This window comes from Mixophyes fleayi, chromosome 9 (assembly GCF_038048845.1).
Source record: "Mixophyes fleayi isolate aMixFle1 chromosome 9, aMixFle1.hap1, whole genome shotgun sequence".
Lineage (NCBI taxonomy): Eukaryota > Metazoa > Chordata > Amphibia > Anura > Limnodynastidae > Mixophyes > Mixophyes fleayi.
Genome location: NC_134410.1, coordinates 38,388,463 through 38,412,276, shown reverse-complemented (window position 1 = coordinate 38,412,276; position 23,814 = coordinate 38,388,463). Strand labels below are relative to the sequence as shown.

Sequence of the window (23,814 nt, the reverse complement as noted above, 5' to 3'; positions counted from 1 at the left end):
CAGGCGAAATTACATGGCTAAGTGAGTCAAGGTTGTGGCATCTCTGGCAGTGAAAATGCCAATCATTCTGGTTATTTAATTGAGATTCAAGGGTTTGGAAGAGGTTAGCTGGTAGTCGCCGGAGCCTTTATCCCTACACGGAAATGCTCATGTATAGGTGCAATTCTACTAATCTAATAAAAGTATTCAAATTTATCGTCTCAAATGTATTTTATTTATTGCCCATTTGTATGTGCTCTGCTGACAAATGGGCACATTTGGATATAATTAGTCATTCTGCCAGTCTGCATTTTTTTCAGATTTAGAAAATAACCCTCATTGCTTGTTCGCCAAACCTTGATTTTTTTTTTGTGATGATTTGGTTAGTGTAGACAAGAGTTCCAATGGATTATAAGGATGATTTTCAGATTTTCCTCAGTAAAACAGGCTGTTTAGCTATTTTCCCATCACTTTAAGGTGAATGTAATCATAAAACACACGTTGATACACCATGAGCAGGCATCCTGTAACTATCACCAATATATACTGTCCATTGACAGAACTTGATATATTTGATATTGTAATTATATTTGCTGTGCAGCTAACCGAGAATAATGGGTATATCTTATCAGCCATCAAGGACTCACAGACTGGCTACCGTGTCTATTAATAGACTTTAATACATGAAAACTATAGGAAATATCCCCAAACCATCACTACTTTATCTCAAATAACTCTTTTCCCAATACCTGAATCTATACATATACATACACAAACTTGACAATGTTACTAGATCTTTTATGTAAGGCAAAGTATATTATAGATGTTGACTCATATGGTAGCGGTTTGGTAACCGCCATCATTTTGTTTCCAAAAATGAAAACCTGATAATTTTATATGTAAGCTATAGTTATATGTACCCTAGCTAGGTGATATTGTTCTCAATAGGGCATTGTTCACCTTTTAAAAAGCACTGATCACCTTTTATTAGGTTTGTCTACTAGGACTAGACTGTAATGTATATTGTAATGGTGTTCTGTTAATTGTACCGTTTCTACATTACAGGAGAATATCTGATAATGCAATGTTGCAGTGGTGTCCTTTTTTATACTGGACTTTGCTGGGGGCTTTTCAAGGACTAGTATTTTTCTTTGGAGTTTACCTGCTTTTCCAGAATCCATTATTGGATGGCAATGGGCAGGTAAGATATATTATATGTCATTTCTGCTACTTTTTATTCTATTTTTTAAATATTAATCAACTTGTGTACCTATGGTTGATTCACTATTTTGGCTATAGTTTTTCCCCACCTAAGACCATATTTAATTTTTTGATGTTGTTTATAAGTAATTCCTCTTCAAGGGAAGGAATTTCAGTAAAATTATATTTATATCGCAATGTTCTACTCACAGGGTATTCGGAGTGTTAGACAGATGAGTGTTGACAGCCTGTTTCCACCTTATTGGCTCTCTGTAGGATAGCGGATTTCTTCTTTGGGCCATAGATAGGTTTTTATCGCCTCACTTTCCAAGTAAAGGTATAATAATTATCTAGATTAAACCCTCTATGTTCTGATTCAATCTTCTGCTTCTTTTTATCACCAATTTTACAAAGTCACCCCAAAAACTTTAATGTTAAAACCAAAAAATCTCCACAGCAACAGCTGTCAAACAAAGAAATATTGAACTGCGTGTCTGGCCTTGGGAGAGAGAGCGCCAGACACTCATGGAACTTGGTGGGCGGACACCCAGCGAAGCCCTTGTGGTGTTGCCGCTGCATTGGCGCGTGGCTGCACTCACTTTGCGGTCTATTTACCAATCACCGCAAAATATGAATGAAACTTTTCAATCCTCGTCGCATAGATGCGGATTAAAAAATCAATACAGGAACAGCCGTTCCAATAAACGTCTGCTCCTGTGAAGATTAACACTTACCTTTCACTTGGGTCTTCTCTTCTCCTCCCTGTGCAGTGCTGCTCGCCCCTCTTTCAATCCCTGTGCGCATAGCCGACCGGTAAACTCGGGCAAACTCGATGCAGGGATCACATGATCCCTCCACATATGCGCTGTGCAGCTCTGCTCTTCGGAGCAGAGCTGTTTTCAGTGAAAGTTTTCAATCATGGTAATGTATGCCAGCTTCAGCTGGTGTACATTAACATGATTGAAAACATAGTTCCGGCCATTAGTACATAGCGTTACTGAGCACTTCCCATACACTGTTATGGGGAGTGCTCAGTAAAACGATCAGAGAAGCAAAGCATCAGATATCTGAGATATCTACTGCGGTTCTAGAATAATATATAGTAATTTAGTGGTAAATCCCCGAAAACAGTAGTTTTTGGGGATTTACCTCTAAATTACAGGGGAAAGATCTTTGATAAATAGGCACCCAGTCCCTGTTCAGCGCTAGTATTGACCGAAAAAACAGCGAAAAGAGACATACTTACGATGGTTGACGCGGGTCACGTGACAAACAGGAGATAGTGCGCAGTGGCAACCCACCTGCCAAGTTACATGATGGGCACAATAGTGACTATTAGTAGAAGGCGGAATCGGGCAGTCAGGCACAAGTTATGTACTTGGCACTCATTACATCTTTACTTTGTTTTACATTTGCTCTACATTTTTCGCGGGCCGCCCAAAATCCTTTCACAGGCCTCAAGTTGTGCAGGTTTGACATAGACCAATGCTAAAACAGAACCCCACCTACAGACAGGAATGGGTTTAAGGCTTAAACTAAATATTTACATTTGTATTGCGCTCAATATTTAAACAAATTGTTATTGTTTGTAAGTGTGGTCAAAAAAACAAACATTCATTGTAAATCATATTCTAATGAAGCTTTCTTATGCCTTATATATCTTTTAACTGCAGTAAACCACAATAGAATTCCCCTAGTGCCCTCTCATGTAAATCATCCACTTGCCTGGCAATTTGGGACACCAGCCTACACACTTTAAAAAAAAGTCCTGTTCTCTTTATTGTAACAAAAACAATCCCACCCATGCACCCAAGACAAGTGGTTCCAGCTATTGAGCATGCTAGACGTTCTGCTAGTCGTAATCGGCCAGCATTCTGCTCAGGGCCGGATTAAGGTTAAGGGGGACTCCATTCCCCCGTGAGCCCCCCCCCCCCTTCCCCCAGGCGCTTACCTCTTTGTTCTCCTGTCACTGTAGTCCTTCCGCTGCGCGCTGTAAGCTTCTTACTGAGGATATCTTGCAAGAGTGAGACTCATCTCACTCTCACGAGATCTCCTCAGTAAGGAGATTACTGAGCGCTGGGAAAGGACTGCAGTGACAATCTTCAAGGGCCCCCTCGATGCCCGAGGCCTCTGGGCCCCTGCCTCAGTTAAACCTCGGGTTAATCCGACCCTGATTCTGCTCCACATCACTACTGATGCTTACTACGTAGAGCGCTGGCAGGGGAGGGGCAGAGAGCTCTTCAGTATGCTATGCTTAATGCTCATGACCCCAGCGCTGCAATGCTAACCACTGTGCAACTGTATCTGTCCTCCTCGTTGCTATGGGAGAGGGAGGGTACCCTCCCTTTGCCCCTCCTGAAACAATCTTTTTAAATAACTTGCACCAAACAAGAGGGTCTGTCTCAGAGGTGACTGCACTCTTTAGATTCATGTTTGTTCCTTTGTAATAGTGTTTTTAAACAATACGCTTTTATAGTAATAGCACCCCTTTCAGTCATACGAGACATTCTATGGAGAATAAATTATTGAATTCATTTATTTTATTGCATCACATTTAGTTGGGTTTTGGCTTATTTTTGGCTTCATTTTGGTGTTTTTGCCATGGAAAAAAAGAACTCTCTTACATTTCACTTCCTGTTTTAATGTCTGCATTCAGATCATGACAGCTTGTGGTAAGCATCTTTCCTTGACCTAGCGTTGTTACATTATAGCCTGATGCATACACTATAGTCATTAGTATTTTTTACGTATTGGATCCATTGTTTAGACCACATTGCGAGCTAGAGGTATCAAAAAATGTCCTGCTAATGTTGTAAAACTCTTTATCAAGTAATATAACATTAGCTTTATCTTAAAAACATAAAATGAATATGTTTTGGGATTTAAAATTTTACATAAAATTTAATTTCATTTGCTATTAGTAAATTAAAAATGTACTTTTTTTTCTAATCTGTGGATCATGTTAAATACGAATGACTGCAACAACGTTATATGTTCTCACAAAATTGTCCCTGAAACTGTTATTATGAAATTTGCTCTGCCCCTTGCATGCAGTAAAGTAGCCTAGATGTTATTTTTGTAGAGAAATATAATTCAATGCTGCAAAACAACAGAGAATAAGCGATATTGCTTTGCAAATATTTGTTTGAAATTTTAGGTATAGAGCTAAAAATATTTTAAAAATTTATTTTTCAGGTGTTTTATCAAATTCAATAGATAAATGAACTTTGATAACATTGAAAATAAGTTTATGAAGATCAAAGGAGAAACATAAGACGACTGTACTCTTTTTTGGCTCTGGGAGCAGGGAAGATAAGTTCTGTTTTGGACATATTAGGTTTTAGGTAGCATTGGGACATCCATTCATAGATAACTGAAAGACAGTTGGTTACACAAGATAGTACAGAAGGAGAGCGGACAGGGAAGGCCTATAGATTTGGGTGTCATAGAGGTGGTATTGGAGGTCGAATGAGCAAATTAGTTCCCCAAATGAAGAATTAAAGGGCCAAGAACAGAGCCATGTGGGACCCCAACAGATAGTGGGAGTGGAGGAGAAGATGTGCCAGACGTAGAAACACTAAAGGAGCAATTCGATAGGTAGGAAGTGAACGAGGGAAGACCTGTGTCACGAAGGCCAGATGAGTGAAGGGTGTGTAGGAGAAGAGGGTGAACAGTGTCAAAAGCGGCAGAGAGGTCCAGGAGCAACCAATCAAATTCTAGGTGTCATTTTTTAGAATGTACTGCAGTTTAGTAAATATATATAGTAAATATACCGCTTAGACTATGCTATAAGTAGATAATTGATCACTTTTGTGAGAGCAGTTTCAGTGGAATGTTGGGGATAGAAGCCTGATTGTACAGGTTGTACACCAATCTCTCAAGTAGTTTGGAGTCAAAAGGTAGGAGAGAAATAGGCTGATAGTTGGGAAGAGAGGCTGATATCTATGTAGACCCCAAAATTAAAATGTTGACATATGAACCATGATTTCCCACTGCAGTTATATTAAAAAGAAAGGTATTCCTTCAACGCTCCATTACAGAAATTCCCTCCCACACCTCTAGGTTAGTGCCCAGGACAAAAGCTGAAACTACAGCCATTTGAATTGTTGTGACATCACTGGCCCAGCCGCAGTGTATGAATTCGCCAATCCCCACAGTGCATTCCTACAGAGCAAATCGGTCATTGTCTATTAGTTAGAGAAGCACCTAATAGGGCAACCAGCGGCAGAGGTGTAAGAGAGAGCATGGGGAACATGTTTAATAATTATCCAAGTATTTCCCCACATTACCCCTGGCATTTATTTCCTTATTAAATTGCTTATCTGCGCATTTCATATTATATATGACATTATTATTATTATTTAGCAACAATTAGTTGTTTATATTTTGGGGTTTTTAACTTTCTGTATAATGGGTTTCTGGAAAGCACATCTGATACCTATACCTGATTTATTGCTCTTTAAACCTCATACCATCTGCCATCAAGTTTGCACTTTCTACGAACGCAGGGTTCGACCAACACCAGACGCCTAAATGTTTGACCATGGCGCCTAACTCCTGGTGAGTCGTGCTCCTGCTGGATTAGGCCTTCTCATCCATAAACTGCTGAGTCAAACTGAGCTTGGAGGAAAGCTTGTTATATGTGGAAGTAGTGAAGTCGCGCTCTGCTCTGACCGCTGACACCGGCATCAAATTAAACTTGCTCGGATGTACTCTTTGTGTTTTTTAACTCAAACAAAAGTGCCAATGGTTATAGGGACTTTTTGTAGTGTTAATTAGCAAACATAACCTGCACGGATCAAAATCAGATAACGAATTATCATGTTGCAATTTTCAGGCATTTGGAAACTGGTCTTTTGGAACAATCGTGTTCACTACATTAGTGTTTACAGTTACTTTAAAGGTAAGAACACTATTTTTTAATTCCATTTACTACTAACATAGTGCATAGTGTAGTCTTGACTGTAAAGGGCTTTTTAGGGACACTGCAATTAAGTGCATACAAGTTTAATAATTGTAGATTTTATTTGACAGAACAAGAAATTTCTTACGTTTCATCTAACCATTTACCCCTTGTGCTGTACATGAACGTTTTTCAGAATTTTATAAGCCAGATGCCAATACAACATAGAATATAAATGTTTTTGCTTTCTGTATAAATGTAATTTGGATATATTCTGTCCGCTTCAGGACAGTGAATGTTAGAGCTCAAATATTACATATCAGAGTCAGTAAACATTTATAGTGGCAAGAAACACTTTAGGGCTAGATTTACTAAACTACGGGTTTGAAAAAGTGGAGATGTTGCCTAATTTTAGCTGTTATTTATTTAGTACATTCTACAAAACGACAGCTACAATCTGATTGGTTGCTATAGGCAACATCTCCACTTTTTCAAACCCGCAGTTTATTAAATATACCCCTTAAGCTCTAACAATAGCATCATGTCTCCCAGTTGCTCAGGTAACTATGTTTTGGGTTTCTTTTGTGTTGTTGTTTTTCATCCATTCTATGCCATTTGTCAAAGATGATGCTAAAAATAATGAAATCTCAAATGGTTTCAAAATTGTTCTTCACTAATAATACAAAATATAGTAATACATTTTCTCTCCAGCTTGCATTAGACACACGATACTGGACATGGATGAACCATTTGGTTATATGGGGCTCATTGGCGTTTTACGTTATCTTCTCAATATTCTGGGGAGGCATCATTTGGTAAGTGTGTCATTTATTGTACGAAATTTTCTTATAGGTTTGACAATATAAACATTCAGGGCTAGATTTACTAAGCGACGGGTTTGAAAAAGTGGAGATGTTGCCTATAGCAACCAATCAGATTCTAGCTGTCATTTTGTAGAAGGTACAAAATAAATGAAAGCTAGAATCTGATTGGTTGCTATAGGCAACATCCCCACTTTTTCAAACCCACAACTTAGTAAATCTAGCCCTCAGTGTCTTAACATGAGACAGAAGGAGATCACCGGGTGGATTACAAAATGTTCATACAGTTATTAATAACTAACGTAAAGAGTCCTTTATAGAATTTTGTGACCTCAATCTATGTCTCATGTTGTTTTTTTATTGTGAGATTTTAACACGCATCGGCATTGTTTCAATGTGTTACAGGCCATTCCTCAGACAGCAGCGAATGTACTTTGTGTTTTCCCATATGCTGACATCAGTGTCCGTTTGGCTTGCAATAATTATACTGATTTTTGTAAGCCTTTATCCAGAAATATTACTGATCGTTCTAAGAAACATTAAGAATGCAGGCCAAAAGGTAAGACTGCATGTATTTACTGTACTATATATTGTATGTGTAAGGAATATTTATTTTAGCCTATATTGCCTCTCATAGTAAATGTTATTGTGAAAGGATAACGTTAAAATCATAAGTGTCATGAAACCCGTCCTGTTTGTTTTATAACTGTATTGTAAGATATGGATTGTAATCAGCCGATATCGTTCCTACAGAGATGCTAGACTGGATATAAATGGGATCACTAAGACACGACCAAGTTATCTTGATCGTTCCTAAACACTATAGTGGTAATGTATTTTGGCTACTAATCCAGTTTGACGCTCAGATGTAATTAAACATCTTGGAAATATAATCTCCGCATATGTGGATGTTCCATCTTTTCAGACGATTCAGCTGGTTCACATGTATAAATGTGGGGTAAAGGAATGTTTGAATTCAGACGTATGGTGATTTAGAATTCTGGAATAACTCTACTTCTTAATCCATCTTAACTTACTCTACGTTATGCCTATAACCCAGTTTAATGTAATAAGCGTTTAACTGAACAATATCCATGTAACGTCCCTTTTAGCTTCCATCTGTCTAAATAGCAATTGTGTTGTCCCTGGATCGGCTTCCCTTGCTTATTCCTTCTATGTGTGTATAGTTTTACTCACTTTACCTGTATATATCTTGTCTTCCCTTATTGATCCTATTACTTTCCCTGTCCTTCTGTGCTGCTGCTGCGGAACAGGTTACAAAACACTTGCCTTCCTCAGGAACATCCACTATCTTCATGCTTTCTCAAACCTCCAGCACTCACAGTTTCCCTTGGAGTGATTAAGGTGAATTTGCTTTCCTTACCGTTTTTCCTTTTTCCTAATTATTTCATGTCTTTGCTTTCATTACTATCACTTCTCTTTTACATCTTTACTGAATTTGCTATTCATGTAGATGACTATTGAATAGGCTTTTACCAAAAGAAGCACATTTTAACATTAACATAATATTTATTACCATGCAAAATTAACTTATAGTCAATTGTATGACGTTCTGATGTGTGTCAGACTAGTTCAGCTATAAATGGTAGCAATCATTCCCTTTAGGTTTACCTGTCGCCTATTTACAGTGGGGGCAGGTATTCTGTGCTCATTAGAAACTAGTGACAATACTAGTGGTTAAGGCACATTATGGCTTTGTGATGTAACTAGTTCCTAGTGAATTGATAGGCTGCACTCAAGGATATTTGTTCAACCCACAAGATTGTCTCCTCCCACTGTACGCGGGTGACCAGTACACTTTCAGAGACGCTAGTAAGCTAGTTCAATCACTTTCATACACATCCTTATAGCTGTTCATACTCATTATGTTACCGTATAAAGGCAGTGATGGGTGTCTGAAAGTTTCATTGCTTAGTCATACCATGCTTTACTTCTTAATGTACATCAATTTATTATTTAACTTTTAATCACTATTGTTTTATAAATAGTCAAGCATCGCTTGTTACATTTGATTTTTGTTATTTTTTATACCTGAAATAACTAATATATATATATGTTTACCTAAATTTGTCCATCCCGTTGCTGAAAGTAGACCACTTTTAAAAGATGTGTTTGAGCTGTGAAGCTTCTCTGTCTTCACTCTGGTATAGTACAGAAGTCTGTGTGCTACTAGGTAACAGATGGTGGATTAACACAAAGGCTTATGGACGGTGATCTAGCAATCATTACTGATATGCTGTGTGTGCAGTTTGAGATGTTGGCCCTGCCAGCACTCTTGGGGTCATTATTTTTAGGACTTTTGCTGTTGGTGATAATGGGGAACAAATGACAGGATAAAGTCATTGTAAGACCTAACACTGTATTTTACTTTTGATAAGTACAGGACTTTAATACTCAAAACAAAAATCCACCCTGTTCACCTTGGAGCAGCTCATTGTTCTGCGGTTAGCTTGCTAATCAGGCTGTTTAGCATGCTAGCCGGGTCGATTAGCATGATAAACAGCTGTTCATGTAAACGTGCTTTATACCAGTGAGACACACTGGCGTTGTACTGTGGGTTGATCAGTATGCTGTTTGCGCACTGAGCTCGCTTTTTCTTTGCACCCCTCCTAGGAGAACCAGGGATTTTGTTTTTACTCCTACAGGCTTTAAATAGCCTTTATTTAACAAAAGATGACATTTACATCTTAATTTATATATTTGTTTTGTCTTTTAACACAGCATGTTCATTGTTCATTTTTATTTTGTTTGTATCACTGTTTTAGAAGAATATGAGCACCAAAACAGGTGATTCAGAGGCTGCCCGTTCGACTGTCAGACCTCTACTTTTAAGAACATTCTCAGATGAGTCTAATGTATCGTAAGAGGTACACTGTCATAACCCAAATTATATAATGAAGCCAATCAACTCTAATCCATTCAATTTTTTTCTGATTGATGCTTATTTTGAGATTGCGGTGAATCCACCTAATTATCTAGTGGTTCTGCCCAGTAAAGCTGTTGAATAAATATCAGTTTTGTTTGTTTATATAGCTGTTATTGGTAAAACATTGTATACATCCCTTATTTACAATATATGGCTGGCCACATATGCTTAAATTTTATGTTTCAGCAATTTCATTTCTAGACAGTCACATCACTTACAATTGAGGCACACACGTTGCAATACGATCACTTTAAATCAGATCTTAATTTTTTTTTATTTTTTTTTAAAACAAACAAGCAAGTGATTGTTTTACACACAATGCAGTTTTCATCTGACTAAGCAGGAACAATTGCAATGCATGCAAAATGTAGAGATATTGCAGGATTGTTAAACTTTAACCATGCAATTGCAATACACATAGCTTCAATATAATCCTTCTTGATGAAAATTTCACATCTCCAAATTCAGTTTATTGATCGACTTGGCCATCTACATTTGAATATATGATTGTATTGGAAAGGCTGTCACACACCCATGTTGGTTCTTTTAGCAAACTGATAACATAAAAAAGATCAGATATGATCAGATTGCAACGTGTTCTGCTAGCTTAAGGTATGATGGTAGATAACCTCAAGACCTAAGGCTGGGAACCTCAAGATCTAAGGCTGGGAACACACTACAGAAAATTACTCCTGATGCGATATCGCTAACGATTTTACCAATGACTGGGGAAAAAAAAGCCCCAATCAGTAGGCCAATTCATGTATACAGACTAGACATGTTTTACAAGATTTACTATCAGATCTGTGCTCTTCATCTGTCATAACCATCGGCTGAATAGATGGTGACTCTGCACACTCCATAGAGATCTATGGACACTGCCGGTCGTGAGTGCGTACACACTGCAGAATTGGAACGACATTGTTCCATCGCTGAACAACATTTTTAGTTTGGTTTAAAAATCAAATAAACCGATACAATGTGCTTTGGAACAATAATTCATCATTGGACACTACCAAGCCGAATGGTGGTTTATCGTGTGATTATTATTATTATTAATATTTATTTATAAGGCGCCACAAGGCATCCGCAGTGCCGTACAGAGACAAACAAAATCACAATACAATGGGAGACAGCACAATGGGAGATTAGCCCGATAATGGGCTGAAAACCCTTCAGTGTGTACCCAGCTTTAGAAAGACTGTTTTGTAAAACCATCATCAAAAGATATTTAATGTCTTTATCATTTATTATTTCAAAACTATTTATTAAAAACACCTTACAGTTATGTAAATAAACTTATTTGGTATTTTTTTCTGGTTTTGCTTTCTTGAAATATTTCAAGAAGTTCATCTAAGACCATGCAAAGATGTAATCCTGGCCCATGTTATACAGTTTTATGAATAGGAAACGTTATTATTTCCACTTAATCTTCTACTTGGTTTATACCTTTCCTGTATTACCAGTAACTTCTTTTGACAAAAATAAGTTGATGTGGAAACAGCATAAATTACTTAGACTGATTACTTATCTAGACTCAATGATGCCATAAGTGGCAATGTGTTTACATAGATTTATCACTGCTGTATTTTTTAAATGTTATCGAAAATCATGTAGTGAATAACACCTCTTAAACCCCAGACCGTAAGAAGCAATGACCTATATTGCTGGACATTTCTTTGGGTAATTTTATCAGAGACGCTATGGGTTTCTCCGGTTCTTTATAGCGAAAGTGTCTGACATTTGGCTGATATACATGAAAGAATTACATCTTGGGCATAAATCTGATTAGTGAATATAGATGCAAGTTTTGTTTTACTTAAAGCTTTTTGTATAAATGCAATATTAGTATTTTGAAATAATGAAATCCTTTTCAGGTCTGGGTGGTATAGTGTACATATCTTAACGGAGAAATGAAAAGTTGAATGAATTTAAGTTGCAGCATTCCCTCGCCGAGATAATAGAAGATCTTATGGTTCCAAAAAACTGTGAAACAAACATTCTGGTTGGTGGTGGCTGGAATTGAGATCAAAGTTATGCAAATGTGAAGATGTGATCACAAATGTTTAAAGCTAAAGCAAATCTCTTTTTCTAAAAGTTATATTTAATTATCACAGGAACATTTTAGTTCACTGCATACTTAAAAAACGCCTTCTGCATTTTGGGTGCCGATGCTGCTATTGTATTTTGTTGTGTGCGCTGAAGCTGATGAAACTGCAGTGTGTATGACATGGCCTCAACTGTTATCCAAGCTATGAATGAATACAGGTTGCTGTGTCTGTGCTTGGCTTGTGCAGAAAACTGGTGCTGTGTGTGATGTGGGAGTGATCACTGCAGTTGCAATATGAAACCTAGGTTTTAGGTGGAAATTCCATTTAAAACACACAAAGTTACTTTTACCACAGACTGATACTTTATAGGAAGCTCTTATAGAAAATGGGCCTAATTGCATGTGCAGATATTTAATTGCATGTGCCGGTTTGATGGTGCCCTAGTACATTGACCCAAAATGGTAGCTTGCTTGTCCTTATTCTCCGTGATGGAACAATGTGTAAAGCTGGGTACACACTACAGAAATTTCAACCAACTTTTTATGCTGAGCGATTTTACATGCGATCGATGGTCCGATCGCTCAGTCCATGGACTGCATACACACTAGCCTTGTTTAGGACGATAAAGGGAAGAGCGGACGTCCCTTTAGCGACTTTTTACAGCCATGTTTTCGTGAGCAATGACTGTAATTTCGTACTCACTGTTGTGGATCGGTCGGAAGTTTATACACACTACACAGCGGAAATGAGATTAGAACGAAAATATTAAACGGTACGACCAACCAAATGAGGCGACAATCGTCCATTTGGGCAGACTTTCGACCATCGTGTCACTACAAACACTGACCCGACTTTTGAACGAACGGTCGTATGTCGGCTGATTGAGCCGATTATTGGACGAAAACCATGTAGTGTGTACCCAGCTTTAGTCACAGATACAGAAGCTATTTTGTGTATCTTTGATTGTTCCATCTAAGTGTTATATGTACACTAACAGATAGATGGCAGTAGTACCTGGGCTCTGTCAGTAACCTCAGTGTGTACAGTAGGAAGAAGACAGTGTGTAGATATCATGTCATATCTTTAGAAACAGCTCTGTACGCACTTTTCTGACTCATTGGTACTTCTAGTGTGTTTCATAAAGTCCTGTAATGTAAGCCGAGTTTCTTTTTGCACTAAGCGTGACACATACCATATCCATTTCTTTTACCTGGAAGACCATTGATGATCTCTACCACATGTCTTGAATATATACAGAACTATACTCCGGAGACTCGGTTAAGCTTGCATTTAATTCTGTGGTGCCTGAGGATAGTGACTTTCCTAACATCCCAAGGAAGTTAGGTTATGTTGTGCTCCACATTACCAACTCAAACTGTGATTTTGGGTTCTGTTGAGGCAAAATTCAAGAACGGAGTTTAAGGGGACACATTTATGTAACAAATGTACTTTTCTATTGGTGTGTTATACAGTCAGTGTCTATAAAAGTTCCTGCACTAATGTATGCAGGTCTGTTCTAACTATGCCTCTTCTATCCTACTTCTGGCATGTGTCTCCTAATAATCCTCCCTAAGTTCTAGGCAGGTATTTGTAGTGTTATCAGAAGAGTAACTGGGTTCAAGTCTCTGAGACTACATAAATACATAACAATTCTCTTACATACCAAAGGTGTGCAATAGGTCACTATGGTCCACATGCAACCCTCTTGATGAGACATAAATGTTGACTTTCTACCTTTAGTTATTAAATAATAAAATCAAATTTCACTGGCGCTTCACTTACAAATGCAGCCTAACAGATTCTAAATGTAAACATACACCAGTTTACCAACAATAATACAAAATAAAATATATATAAAACCCTTAAAGGCGCAAATTGTAATCTCATAAAGGAATACTTATATTTTAGTATATAGATGTCTTCAAGATGTAAATGCGTCTCTGGTAAGGCAGGTCACTCAGTGTGGTCATAGTCACATACAAAAGAAAAATAAATAATAGTGTAATACTGTAGGGAATATGAACCTCTACACAATATTAAATAATAAATAGTTTATTCAATGTTCATAGGAGAAATGTACAATAATCCAGAATCTTGTCCCCAGTGTTAGCGTACTCGCAAGAAAACAGTGGAATATAAGCCTTTGAATCAAATCTTTCCTGTTTCATCCACCTGCTTCAGTGTGTCACAATATCGAATTATGGTCTCCAGTAGAGATATATAAAAAAAAGGAAAAGGTATCTAGCATAGTAGCGTTTAATATATAAAAAGATAAAACATGTTTGGGTCTCGATCGAAACCGAAAGCTTGGGTATTTCCTCCGCCTCCTCTCTCCTGTGGCTCCCTCGCACTAAACGTCCTCGGTCTGCTCTTTATCACCCAATTGTATCACATTCGCTCTCTATCTGGGACCGAGCAAACGCAAAGTTTAATCTCGCCCCGGCTCCTAGTCCAATTGTTCCTCTTTTTGATAACCCAGATTTTCCACCAGGTCGTATAGTTTAGTCCTTTGAATTTTGGAAAAGAAACAATGTTTACTATCTTAATACTATCACTACAGACACTTCATTCCCCTCATTCGATGACATAAAAACCAAATTCAACATTCCCAACACTTTTTTTTTTCCAATACCTACAACTAAGAAATTTTCATTCCACCACTAAATTATCTTTAAGAATCAGGCCGTTGACCTCATTCGAGTCACTTTTTTCCTCCGGCCTTATAATGATATAAAGATATAATGGCCTTATATCTCGGCTATATGGAGAGCTGAGAGTCCCTGATTCAGACACCCAAGATTCCCATGAGCGAGCTTGGGAAAAGGATCTGGGAGCTCATGTTGGAGAGGATGTTCGTCGGAAGGGTCCTTCCTCCATATTTGGTGGCAATGCCCCAAGCTTACCCCATTCTGGTTGGAACTACGAAACTTCGCATCTCAGATCCTACAGATTGACATCCCGGCCTCTCCCAGATTTTTCCTTTTCCCACTTGGGATTCCATCCGCAACTAAACATCAAACAAAAATGTTCCGCCACATAGTTTCTGCTGCACTGTGTCAAATTGCCACTAATTGGAAACAACCCACCGCGTCTACTATGCAGACAATTATTAATAGAGTTTGGCACTCATACAAAATGGAGTTTATGACATGCATACTGCGTAATACTTCTAAGTCATTCAATAAAGTCTGGGAGCCATGGATGTCATTTTTTCAAATCCAATTTCCATTTGCCCTATGACTCCTCTAAAACATTCCACTTGATATCCCCCCTCAGCCTGTAACCCCCCCCCCCCCCCCTTCTCTTCTATCTCTTGGTCTGCTTTTCTTTTTCCTTTCTTCTTTTGGCGGCCTGCCACACCGCCTCCTAATCTATCTTGCCCACTTTTCTCTGACTAGCCTTTCTTTTCTGTCTCTTCTTTCTTTTATTCTAATAGTTACAATTTGGTCAATATCAAGACTCTTCTTATCATGATATACAATGACTGTATTAGTCCCCGAATATGCATAATTTGATTGTAACAGATTTTGTCTTGGATTGATGCTCAGTATTGACCTTCTCAAAAAAAAAAAAAAAAAAAAAAGATAAAACATATGTGAGAACACTCACATTCAGCAATCAATAATATACAGCAGACAAGCAATGGTATATACACTCCTACCAGAGGTAGTATGGATGTTCAGCAGTATGCAGAGATATAATCACATGGGCCCTGGGATCAGTCCAAGCTCTGGAACCTCCTCACATCCAAGATGGAAAAAATGGAAGGGTGTAATCTCATACCAGAGACACATTTACATCTTCAAGTCATCTATATACTAAAATATAAGTATCCCTTTATGAGATTACATTTGCACCTTTAAGGGTTTTATATATATTTTATTTTGACTTTCTACCATTGCCTAGTGGGTCTGACCTCAATCTAACAAGTCACCTATGGCAGCACGATGTACTGTCATATTGGTCATTTGTCCCCAAGTGATCATTGTGGTTACATTATCATAGTTTGATAGGCTGTGTTACAGATTGCATCAGTTATAAGGGGGACAATTTTCGGCACGGTGCTGTCCATTGCTGTCATACAGGTATATGTATTCCTAGAACACAACGATACAGAATAAATGTTTGCGCCAAGTCTTATCTATGAAAAATGACTGTTCGTTTGCATGATGGGAATTATTACAAAACACAACCTTCCTTTTAAAGTGAATTTATTGTGTTTTTCAGAAATTACAGTTCAGGATGCCAATGCTGATTTCCTACAAAAACGTGGAGAATGGGTGCATCTCTCAATTGAAGTTTGATGAATACAAACTGAACCCTTTGTTGAATTCTCTAGACCTTTAACAATGATATACATTATACACTGTGCAAGGCCAACCACTAATGACGGAGTATGGAAATCATATACAGTAAACATTGGGGGGGAGAAAGAAACAACTTTTAAAACCGCTCTCTTACACACTCTTACCTAAATAGGTTGCACATGCCTGAGCTTTTATCTGACGAGAACAAAAATGAAGCCAGGAACACAAAAGTCTATGAGACGACCACATGGCACTAACTGAGTACAGGACCCAAGCTTCTGACTTGTAAACAATGCATACACACTTCTACTCTTTCCTTGCTGCAAAGACTTCTGGTTGTTCAGGCAATGCTGCTTTTTCAGATTGAATTACTTGCCTAAAGCTCCTGGTGCATGAGCTGTATACAATACTTCTCATATATGCAAAAATATTGCACATCCCTTGACATTTACAGACCTGTATTCCGCTTTTTTTAATTTTGTTTAATCATGAGAAGAGACAGTATGCCAGACTAACCATGCATTATTGCACTGAAATGCCTGTTTGTTTGTAGAAGTCTGATGTCTATTTTACCACACATTGTTCTTTTACAATATTGCTGAATCATTTTTATTTGTGTATTATACTGATATTTTATTTTAAAAAAGCTCAATGGGCAAAATCAAAATTTCATTTTTTTTTTTACATCTAATCTCTTACAAATATATTATTATAAATACTCATAACATTACAATATTTGGTCATTTTCTTTTTTCCATGTTTTATATTTGCTGTCAACATTCCATCATGCCTTTTTATTTCTTTACTGTGCTATTGATTTTGTGTTCATTTCTATTTGTTTGTTTTTTTAATCTGTTCTGAAATGCAGTCTTTTATATTTGTACTTGGGCGTTTTGGCACTAATACAGTTAGTAACCAAATGCAGTTGTCTGACCTCCCCATGAAGAGGATCTGAGCAATGCACTGAGGGGTCGCTGCAATTAGTCAACTTTAAAATGTGGTTCATTACTAACGGCTCTGAAAAAATATAAATTATTTATTAAAAAAAAAAAACATATATTTTTCTATGGGCTGTCAAAATAGAATTGGCTGTACATCTGAATTAAATAGTCCTATTACACCACCTATTTTCAGAATGCTAAACGCACAATTAAAGTTTGTGTTTACATGGAATCGCTATATTACACTGACTGTAGTGTAATAGTTTATACATCAAAACCATTCCAGATTTTAATATTATGTGTAATATACATGCAGAAGTATGTTTTGTTATTTTATTAAACATAAATACACTGCAAATGTTATGTTTTACTTTTGTATATTTAGAATTTCCCAAATTAGTAAGATGCTTAGTGTAAATGGGTATTTGTAAAGGAAAAAAAAAAATTATGTTTATGAAAGATAACTTTTAATACGGAGAAATATACATTTTGATCAATTGGGGGCTTCCATAAATGTTTCTTTTTGTTTTTATAATTGATTTTACCTTGGCCATTATCGGTTCTCCAGTTATTATATAGTTCTTGTAACAAAACGGTATTCTTTGTTGTTTAGAGGCAAGTAAACACCTCCCCTATTACGTTGAAATATATTAATCCAAATGTTTGATTCAGAATTTACAATGTTTACAACTTGTGATTCATTTAGAAAATGTTTGTACAGGATACCTACTTAATGAATATGTTTGCCAATATGTCGAGCACAATTTTTTGTAGGCTTTTTCCAAGTCTTAAGTACAGTCACTAATACTATAGTCTAGTGGACAAGGTGTGTCTTTATGCTTTAGCTTGGGATATTCTAGTTACTTTCCAAGGTGTGTGTTGTCATGGCAACAAATACTACTCCATCTTAATGGTGCCAATACTGTGGTCTCAACATATTTTAACAGAACATTAAAACTGCATTTTAGGATTGTTAACTAAACATCTAGCATTCCTAAACTACAAATAATATTTGTTGGGTTTCTCTAAGAGTTCTTAATAAGAATTTCTTAATTTTTTTTTTCCTCCTAAGGTAAACTTTTAAATAAGTCCAAAGGCTCAAATTTGTAAGTGTAAATTGCCACTTAACCTCAGCTGGTTAGGTACTCTCTAGCAGAATGTATCTAACAGTATAAAGGGGAGCAAAATCTGAAGGATCATCTCTCTTTAGAGCATTATTTGCATTCCTCTGCATACCCTCAGTCCCCACTAGTGCATTGTCTGCTGAACTGCAGCCGTTTAGACAATCACAGCATGATGGTCTATTTGCGCCAATGATTTCAAAGCTGTTGGCAAGTAGTGGCAGGTGAGGTGGTGGAGGCTGTGGGGTATGCAGAAGGCTGTGGGGTCTATTTATTAATGTGCAGCATTACCACTCATTACCTATCGGTGCAAGTTGCAGTGATATGTAATGCCATGGTGCTGCTATTTACTATGCCGGGGCTGCTCAGGGAATCCCATGTTGTACAAAGTGTGTACAAACTGTGCTTGTGCAGCTAAAGTGCACGCATAGGATTTGACCCAGAGGGGGATCATGCAAAGCCATTCTGGCTTCACTGGACCCCATAGAGACTGGTAAGATAATGCTATCATGCGATGGCGTTTGTTTGCCTGCTTCGTAAATAGCAAATATCGCAGTCCCATTAGAGTTCTATAGGGACTGCGGTAACTCACGAACAGTAGATTAATGCAGAAGAAATCTCAGATTTCTCCTGTGTTAACCCCTTCATAAATTCTGATTCTCCAGAGGAAACAGTATGTGATTCACATCTCTCAGGAGTGACCATTCTTCACTATGAAGGTACCGCCCGATACCCTCTGCTAGAGATTATATCTAACCAACTACATGGATCAACCAAAGACTTTATTTACTAATTGGTCATTTACCAAAGGCAGAATCTACAGACCTGCAATCCTTTATGTGCACCTACTTGTCTGTAGAGTTCATTCCCGCTTCACCATCCATAGAAACACCAGGTTGTCCAGATTACAGGTTTGTGAATGCTATAGAAAATACACAGGATGAAGACAGAAAGTGTAACATAGAAGTCCAGCTACCTCCCATTTTAGGACCACCCCCGTTATTTATTTTAACTTTTCATTTGTTCTCTTTAAATACATTTTAGCCTCATTTATGGCTTCAATTAATATCGTCAGAGATCATCTGGGCTGTCTTACTGTACATGTCACTGTTGTGTATTTGAACCTTTTCATCACACTGATGGAAACATGCCTACAAATGTGTTTTCCAATTAAAGTGCCTCTGGAAGGTGCTTTATAAGTACAGGGGTGAGATCTCAGTTCTGGGAAATTAGAGGTGGTGAAGAATTAAAGCCCTTTTGCAGGGGAGTAAAATGCTGCATACCCTCCTACAAAGCAGTCAGCCCCCTGTAAAATGTGCCCCTCCACTCCTTTATCTTTTCAATAAGACCGTACTGCAAAATGAAATCATCTTCTGATCTTTCCTGTCAAACTGTCACCTTGCAGACAGCTGTTGTTCATTCCACATCTTTGAATCCCATACTGGTCAAAAAGTTGATGGTGTAGCCAGTGCCATAACTAGATGTTTTAGTGCCCTGAGTGATGATAGAGAACACTACACCTCATCATGGTGAGGTATTGGTAAACAAGGCAGGATTAACCTTCTACAAGTAATAAACCACCCTCTCATCCCTGTCTATGCTTCACATTGAGGTTTTATGTTTACATTGATGTAAACATTAGTGTAAACATAATATAAATCATGCTCAGAAGAGCCAATTTTGCTAAAATTATTGGGGGGTGCTCAAATTAACTCATTTTTCTGCAGTTGTTGTTTCCTAATTGCTGGGAGCTGTAATACAACATATGGATCTTTGCCTGCTTAAATAGAAAACTACCTCCCTCATAACATACCAACCTGCATTCGAGGATTGAAAGAGAGTATATTCATTTATTTCATTAATAATTGTCCGGCTTGGTAATACACAACCTTTGACTATATATTCATTTCAAATAGTGGCTGTACTTGCTCTATAACTATATTTTGGCCCAACAGCCACCAAAAAGATGGAAATTTCATGTAACCTCTGAGTTGGGACCAATCTATTGTAAACTGTCAATTTATATAGTAATTATTTATGTGTTACTCTTAATTTGTAAACATTTACTATTTATTCTATTTAACAGTAAAGTAAAATGGTAGGTTAGTTGAACCATGGGTTGCAGAGCAGAGCTACAGACATAATGTGGGTCCCAAAACGAAAAAAAGATTTAGAACTAACTAATGTAGCCTAACATTAAAAAAATATATATTTTTGACTTGAGAAATTACAGAATCAGATTTTTTTTTTTAATTATTATTGCATATGTCATTGCTTCTGTCTGCTGTATATCTGCATGAGTAGCCCTAACAGTAGTTTCATCTGGAAGTGTAAATAATGTAAACATTGTAAGAATATACCATTAGAAAGTGAGATGACCACAAATGTTTTTAAATCCAAGTCCTTTGATATACATTGATATCTGATTGTGCATCTGCGTCCGCATGTCGCTGTGTGTATGTTTCTGCTCCTTAGACTAGAAGCGACTGAACCTATTGTGGATCTGTGTTTTCCTTTGTGAATTTTAAAAGCTGGAGTATTTATCCCAAAGTTTGAATCAGGTTTTTTTTTTATACCAAAAGTCATACTGCAATGTGATGCTCACTTGTTTGTACACACAAAAACTAGCATGACAAATAATGTCTAAACTAGACTTTTCACTGTAAGGATTAAAATTTATAAGATGCCTTGAAGAATCCTTTGTTTAAATGTATTTAAAAAAAATATTATGGCATTGTATATTTCTGTTCAATATGTTGAGTTACGTCAGCATAACGCTGGATGATTGTTAGCCAGCCGCATGAGAAACGAATTATATACTCCAAAGCCTGTTATACCAGTATGGTGTAAACTTGTAGCAATCAAAGAATCAACGACCCATAGCCACCAATCAATCAGTCTGACTGATCAACATATGTATTTGCTTGAATTAAAAATAATTCTCTGTTCCAGGATTGTACCTAAAATGTTGCACCGTGTTAGTACATAGTCCCTCTAGTTGCATAACCCAACTGTTCTCTTTAAAGCATACCCATTGCCTATACACAAACCAGGATTTCATGGTTATTCAACCTGTCGTCTTACTTGGAATTAATTGTGATCACTGAAGCACACATTTGAGATAGCCGCTCTGTGGACTTGTTAATATTCGAATACATTCTATGAATTTACAAAATTCAGTGACGATTTAGTAAGGTTCGTTGAGGATCTTTACTTATGTAAAGGCAATGAGTACCTTTAAACTTGTTATCATGACAACGAACAGCATATGCTAGTGACTTTTTATGGTACATATTCCCACATGTGCCACTGACCGCTCTATATGTGCTTTTGTGAAGAGGGACAATGTTGGGGCTTGTTCACACTCGTGCGTGTTCTCCACCATATTTTCCTATGTAGGAAAAAGCAGCAAAATCCAACAATTACAGAGGTGTTTTTTATGCATATTTCTATAGTGTGTACCATAGTCACACAAAAAAAAAGTATAGTGTGTCTGGAAGTGATGGCACAAGTTTGAATGATCTTTTTTTGATTTTAATGCATTTTGAGTTTTGATTTTTTTTTTCTTTTGCTATGTGCAGACTGCATGAAGTCTGATTGAAAAACCGCTATTGTGTGAACAAGCCCTTAAGGGGAGCATTGACTGACAATAGATTTTGAAAACGACCATCTAAGAATGTAATGAACAACTAACCATGTTAGGAACAGCCTATTTTTTACTTTGTAATATGCTGCGAACACTGGATGTATGTCTACAATTTTTTTAATGCTTGGATTTAAATATGTTTTCTTCTTGCAAGCTATTTTATATAGATGTTTCTTGCAATAAAAAAAATATGATTTCAATTTGTGCTGCTTTTGTTTCTTATCATAAAACTCAGTTCAATAATTGAAGAAATGATAACATTCTATGAGATTGGATGAGGTCACAGAGGAAATGCTGCTTTTATCCTCAGCCGCATGCGGCCTTCCAGCCTTTGTGCCATTAACACAGAAATGTTTTCTTCATGTTGTAGGTTGTAATAGCAATAAAGTTTATTGTTGTTGATTGTGAACTTATATTTTACCTGTGCTTCTATAATGCTAGTTTTAATGACTTCATAATGTATACAGATTTCCTGTGTTATATTTGTATACTTGTACTGCATAGCTTACTTGAAACCTGTAAAATTACAGGTCTCCATCTCTTGGACAATTTTCCCCAGTAACAAGAACCCAGATGTTTTAGTGCCTTTCCCATGTGACTCAAAATTAGTTATTTTTTCATTTAGTCCTTTAAATGCCTTAATTATTAATTTAATCTAGACAGAGCAGTCCTTGATTCAAATGGTGTAGTTAAAACCCACTTTTTTTCCTTTTGTCATATTACACAATGAATAAGTGGAGATTCCTTATCTTAATGGCCAACAATGTATGCAGCCGGGCATCGAGGCGATGTCCGGCAGCACCTCGCAGCCAGTTGAATCTCCACCTATGAGTTTGTCTCCCGCAACAGACGGAATGATTTGGTATTTTTTGAACTTGTTTTCAACCCTTTGGTTTGAATATATTGGGAGAATACAGGAGTCCCGATTTTACCACATTGTGCCATTCATGAGTTACTATTTTGGATTGCTGTAATATAACGTAGGTTGCAGACTGGGCAGTGACGCACTTGAGTTGTATATGGATTTCAAAATCCTAAGTGAGTGTAATCGACGATTTTAAAACTTTTATACATGTTATGAGACTATATTGTTTTTTGTAGAATAAAGTAATTTTTCACTGGGAACTTTCGGATTTATATATAGCATGGAAAGTGCTAATTACATTTTTGAGGGTGGTGTATCTTACATTTTTCTCTAGTTTTAATTAATATATTATATGGACAAAAGTATTTGGCCACACCTGTTAATTAATGAATTTCTGTGTTTCAATCGGACCCGTTGCCAGAGGTGTATAAAATCAAGCACCTAACCATGCAGTCTCCATTGGCAAACATTTGTGATAGTCGTTCTGAAGAGTTCAGTGACTTCAAGCGTGGTACTGTGATGGGATGCCCCTTTTGCAATAGGACGGTTCATGAAATTTCATCCCTGCTGGATATTCTAAGGTCAATTAGAAGTGATATTATTAGAAAGTGGAAGCGTTTAGGAACAACAACAACTCAGCCATGAAACAGAAGACCACATAAAATCACAGCAGGGTCAACGACTGCTATGGCGCATGGTGCGTAAACGCTTTGCTGATTTCATAGCTGAAGAGTTTCGAACTTCCTCTGGCATTAATGTAAGCAAAAAAACTGCGGCGTGAGCTTAATGGAATGGGTTTCTATGGCTGAGGAGCTGCAAGCAAGCCTCACATCACCAAGATCAATGGTAAGCGTCGGATGGAGTGGTGTAAGTGAAGGGTAACCTTAATACCAAGTCATTTTGGACAATGATATACTTCCAACTTTGTGGCAACAGTTTGGGGCAGGCCCTTTTCTATTCCAACATGACACTGCCCCGGTAGACAAAGCAAAGAATACAAAGACATGGTTTGGCGAGTTTGGTGCGGAAGAAC

The 23,814-nt window shown here is 37.3% G+C and overlaps 1 protein-coding gene across 5 annotated transcripts in view; it reads left to right on the top strand.

Annotated features, from left to right (window-relative positions):
* Positions 1–22,116, top strand: part of ATP11C (ATPase phospholipid transporting 11C (ATP11C blood group)) — a 123,778-nt gene extending 101,662 nt beyond the window's left edge. For 2 of the 5 annotated variants that reach the window (XM_075187316.1, XM_075187314.1), the window contains exons 25-29: positions 1,045–1,180; positions 6,017–6,082; positions 6,794–6,897; positions 7,309–7,462; positions 16,129–22,116. In XM_075187316.1, coding sequence (XP_075043417.1) covers positions 1,045–1,180; positions 6,017–6,082; positions 6,794–6,897; positions 7,309–7,462; positions 16,129–16,248 — 580 coding nt within the window. In that variant the 3' untranslated portion in view covers positions 16,249–22,116. Of the gene's footprint in view, positions 1–1,044; positions 1,181–6,016; positions 6,083–6,793; positions 6,898–7,308; positions 7,463–8,177; positions 8,269–9,689; positions 9,792–16,128 lie in introns of all 5 variants that reach the window. The other 3 variants (XM_075187315.1, XM_075187319.1, XM_075187318.1) reach the window with 3 other exon arrangements.
* Positions 22,117–23,814: the final 1,698 nt, after the last annotated feature.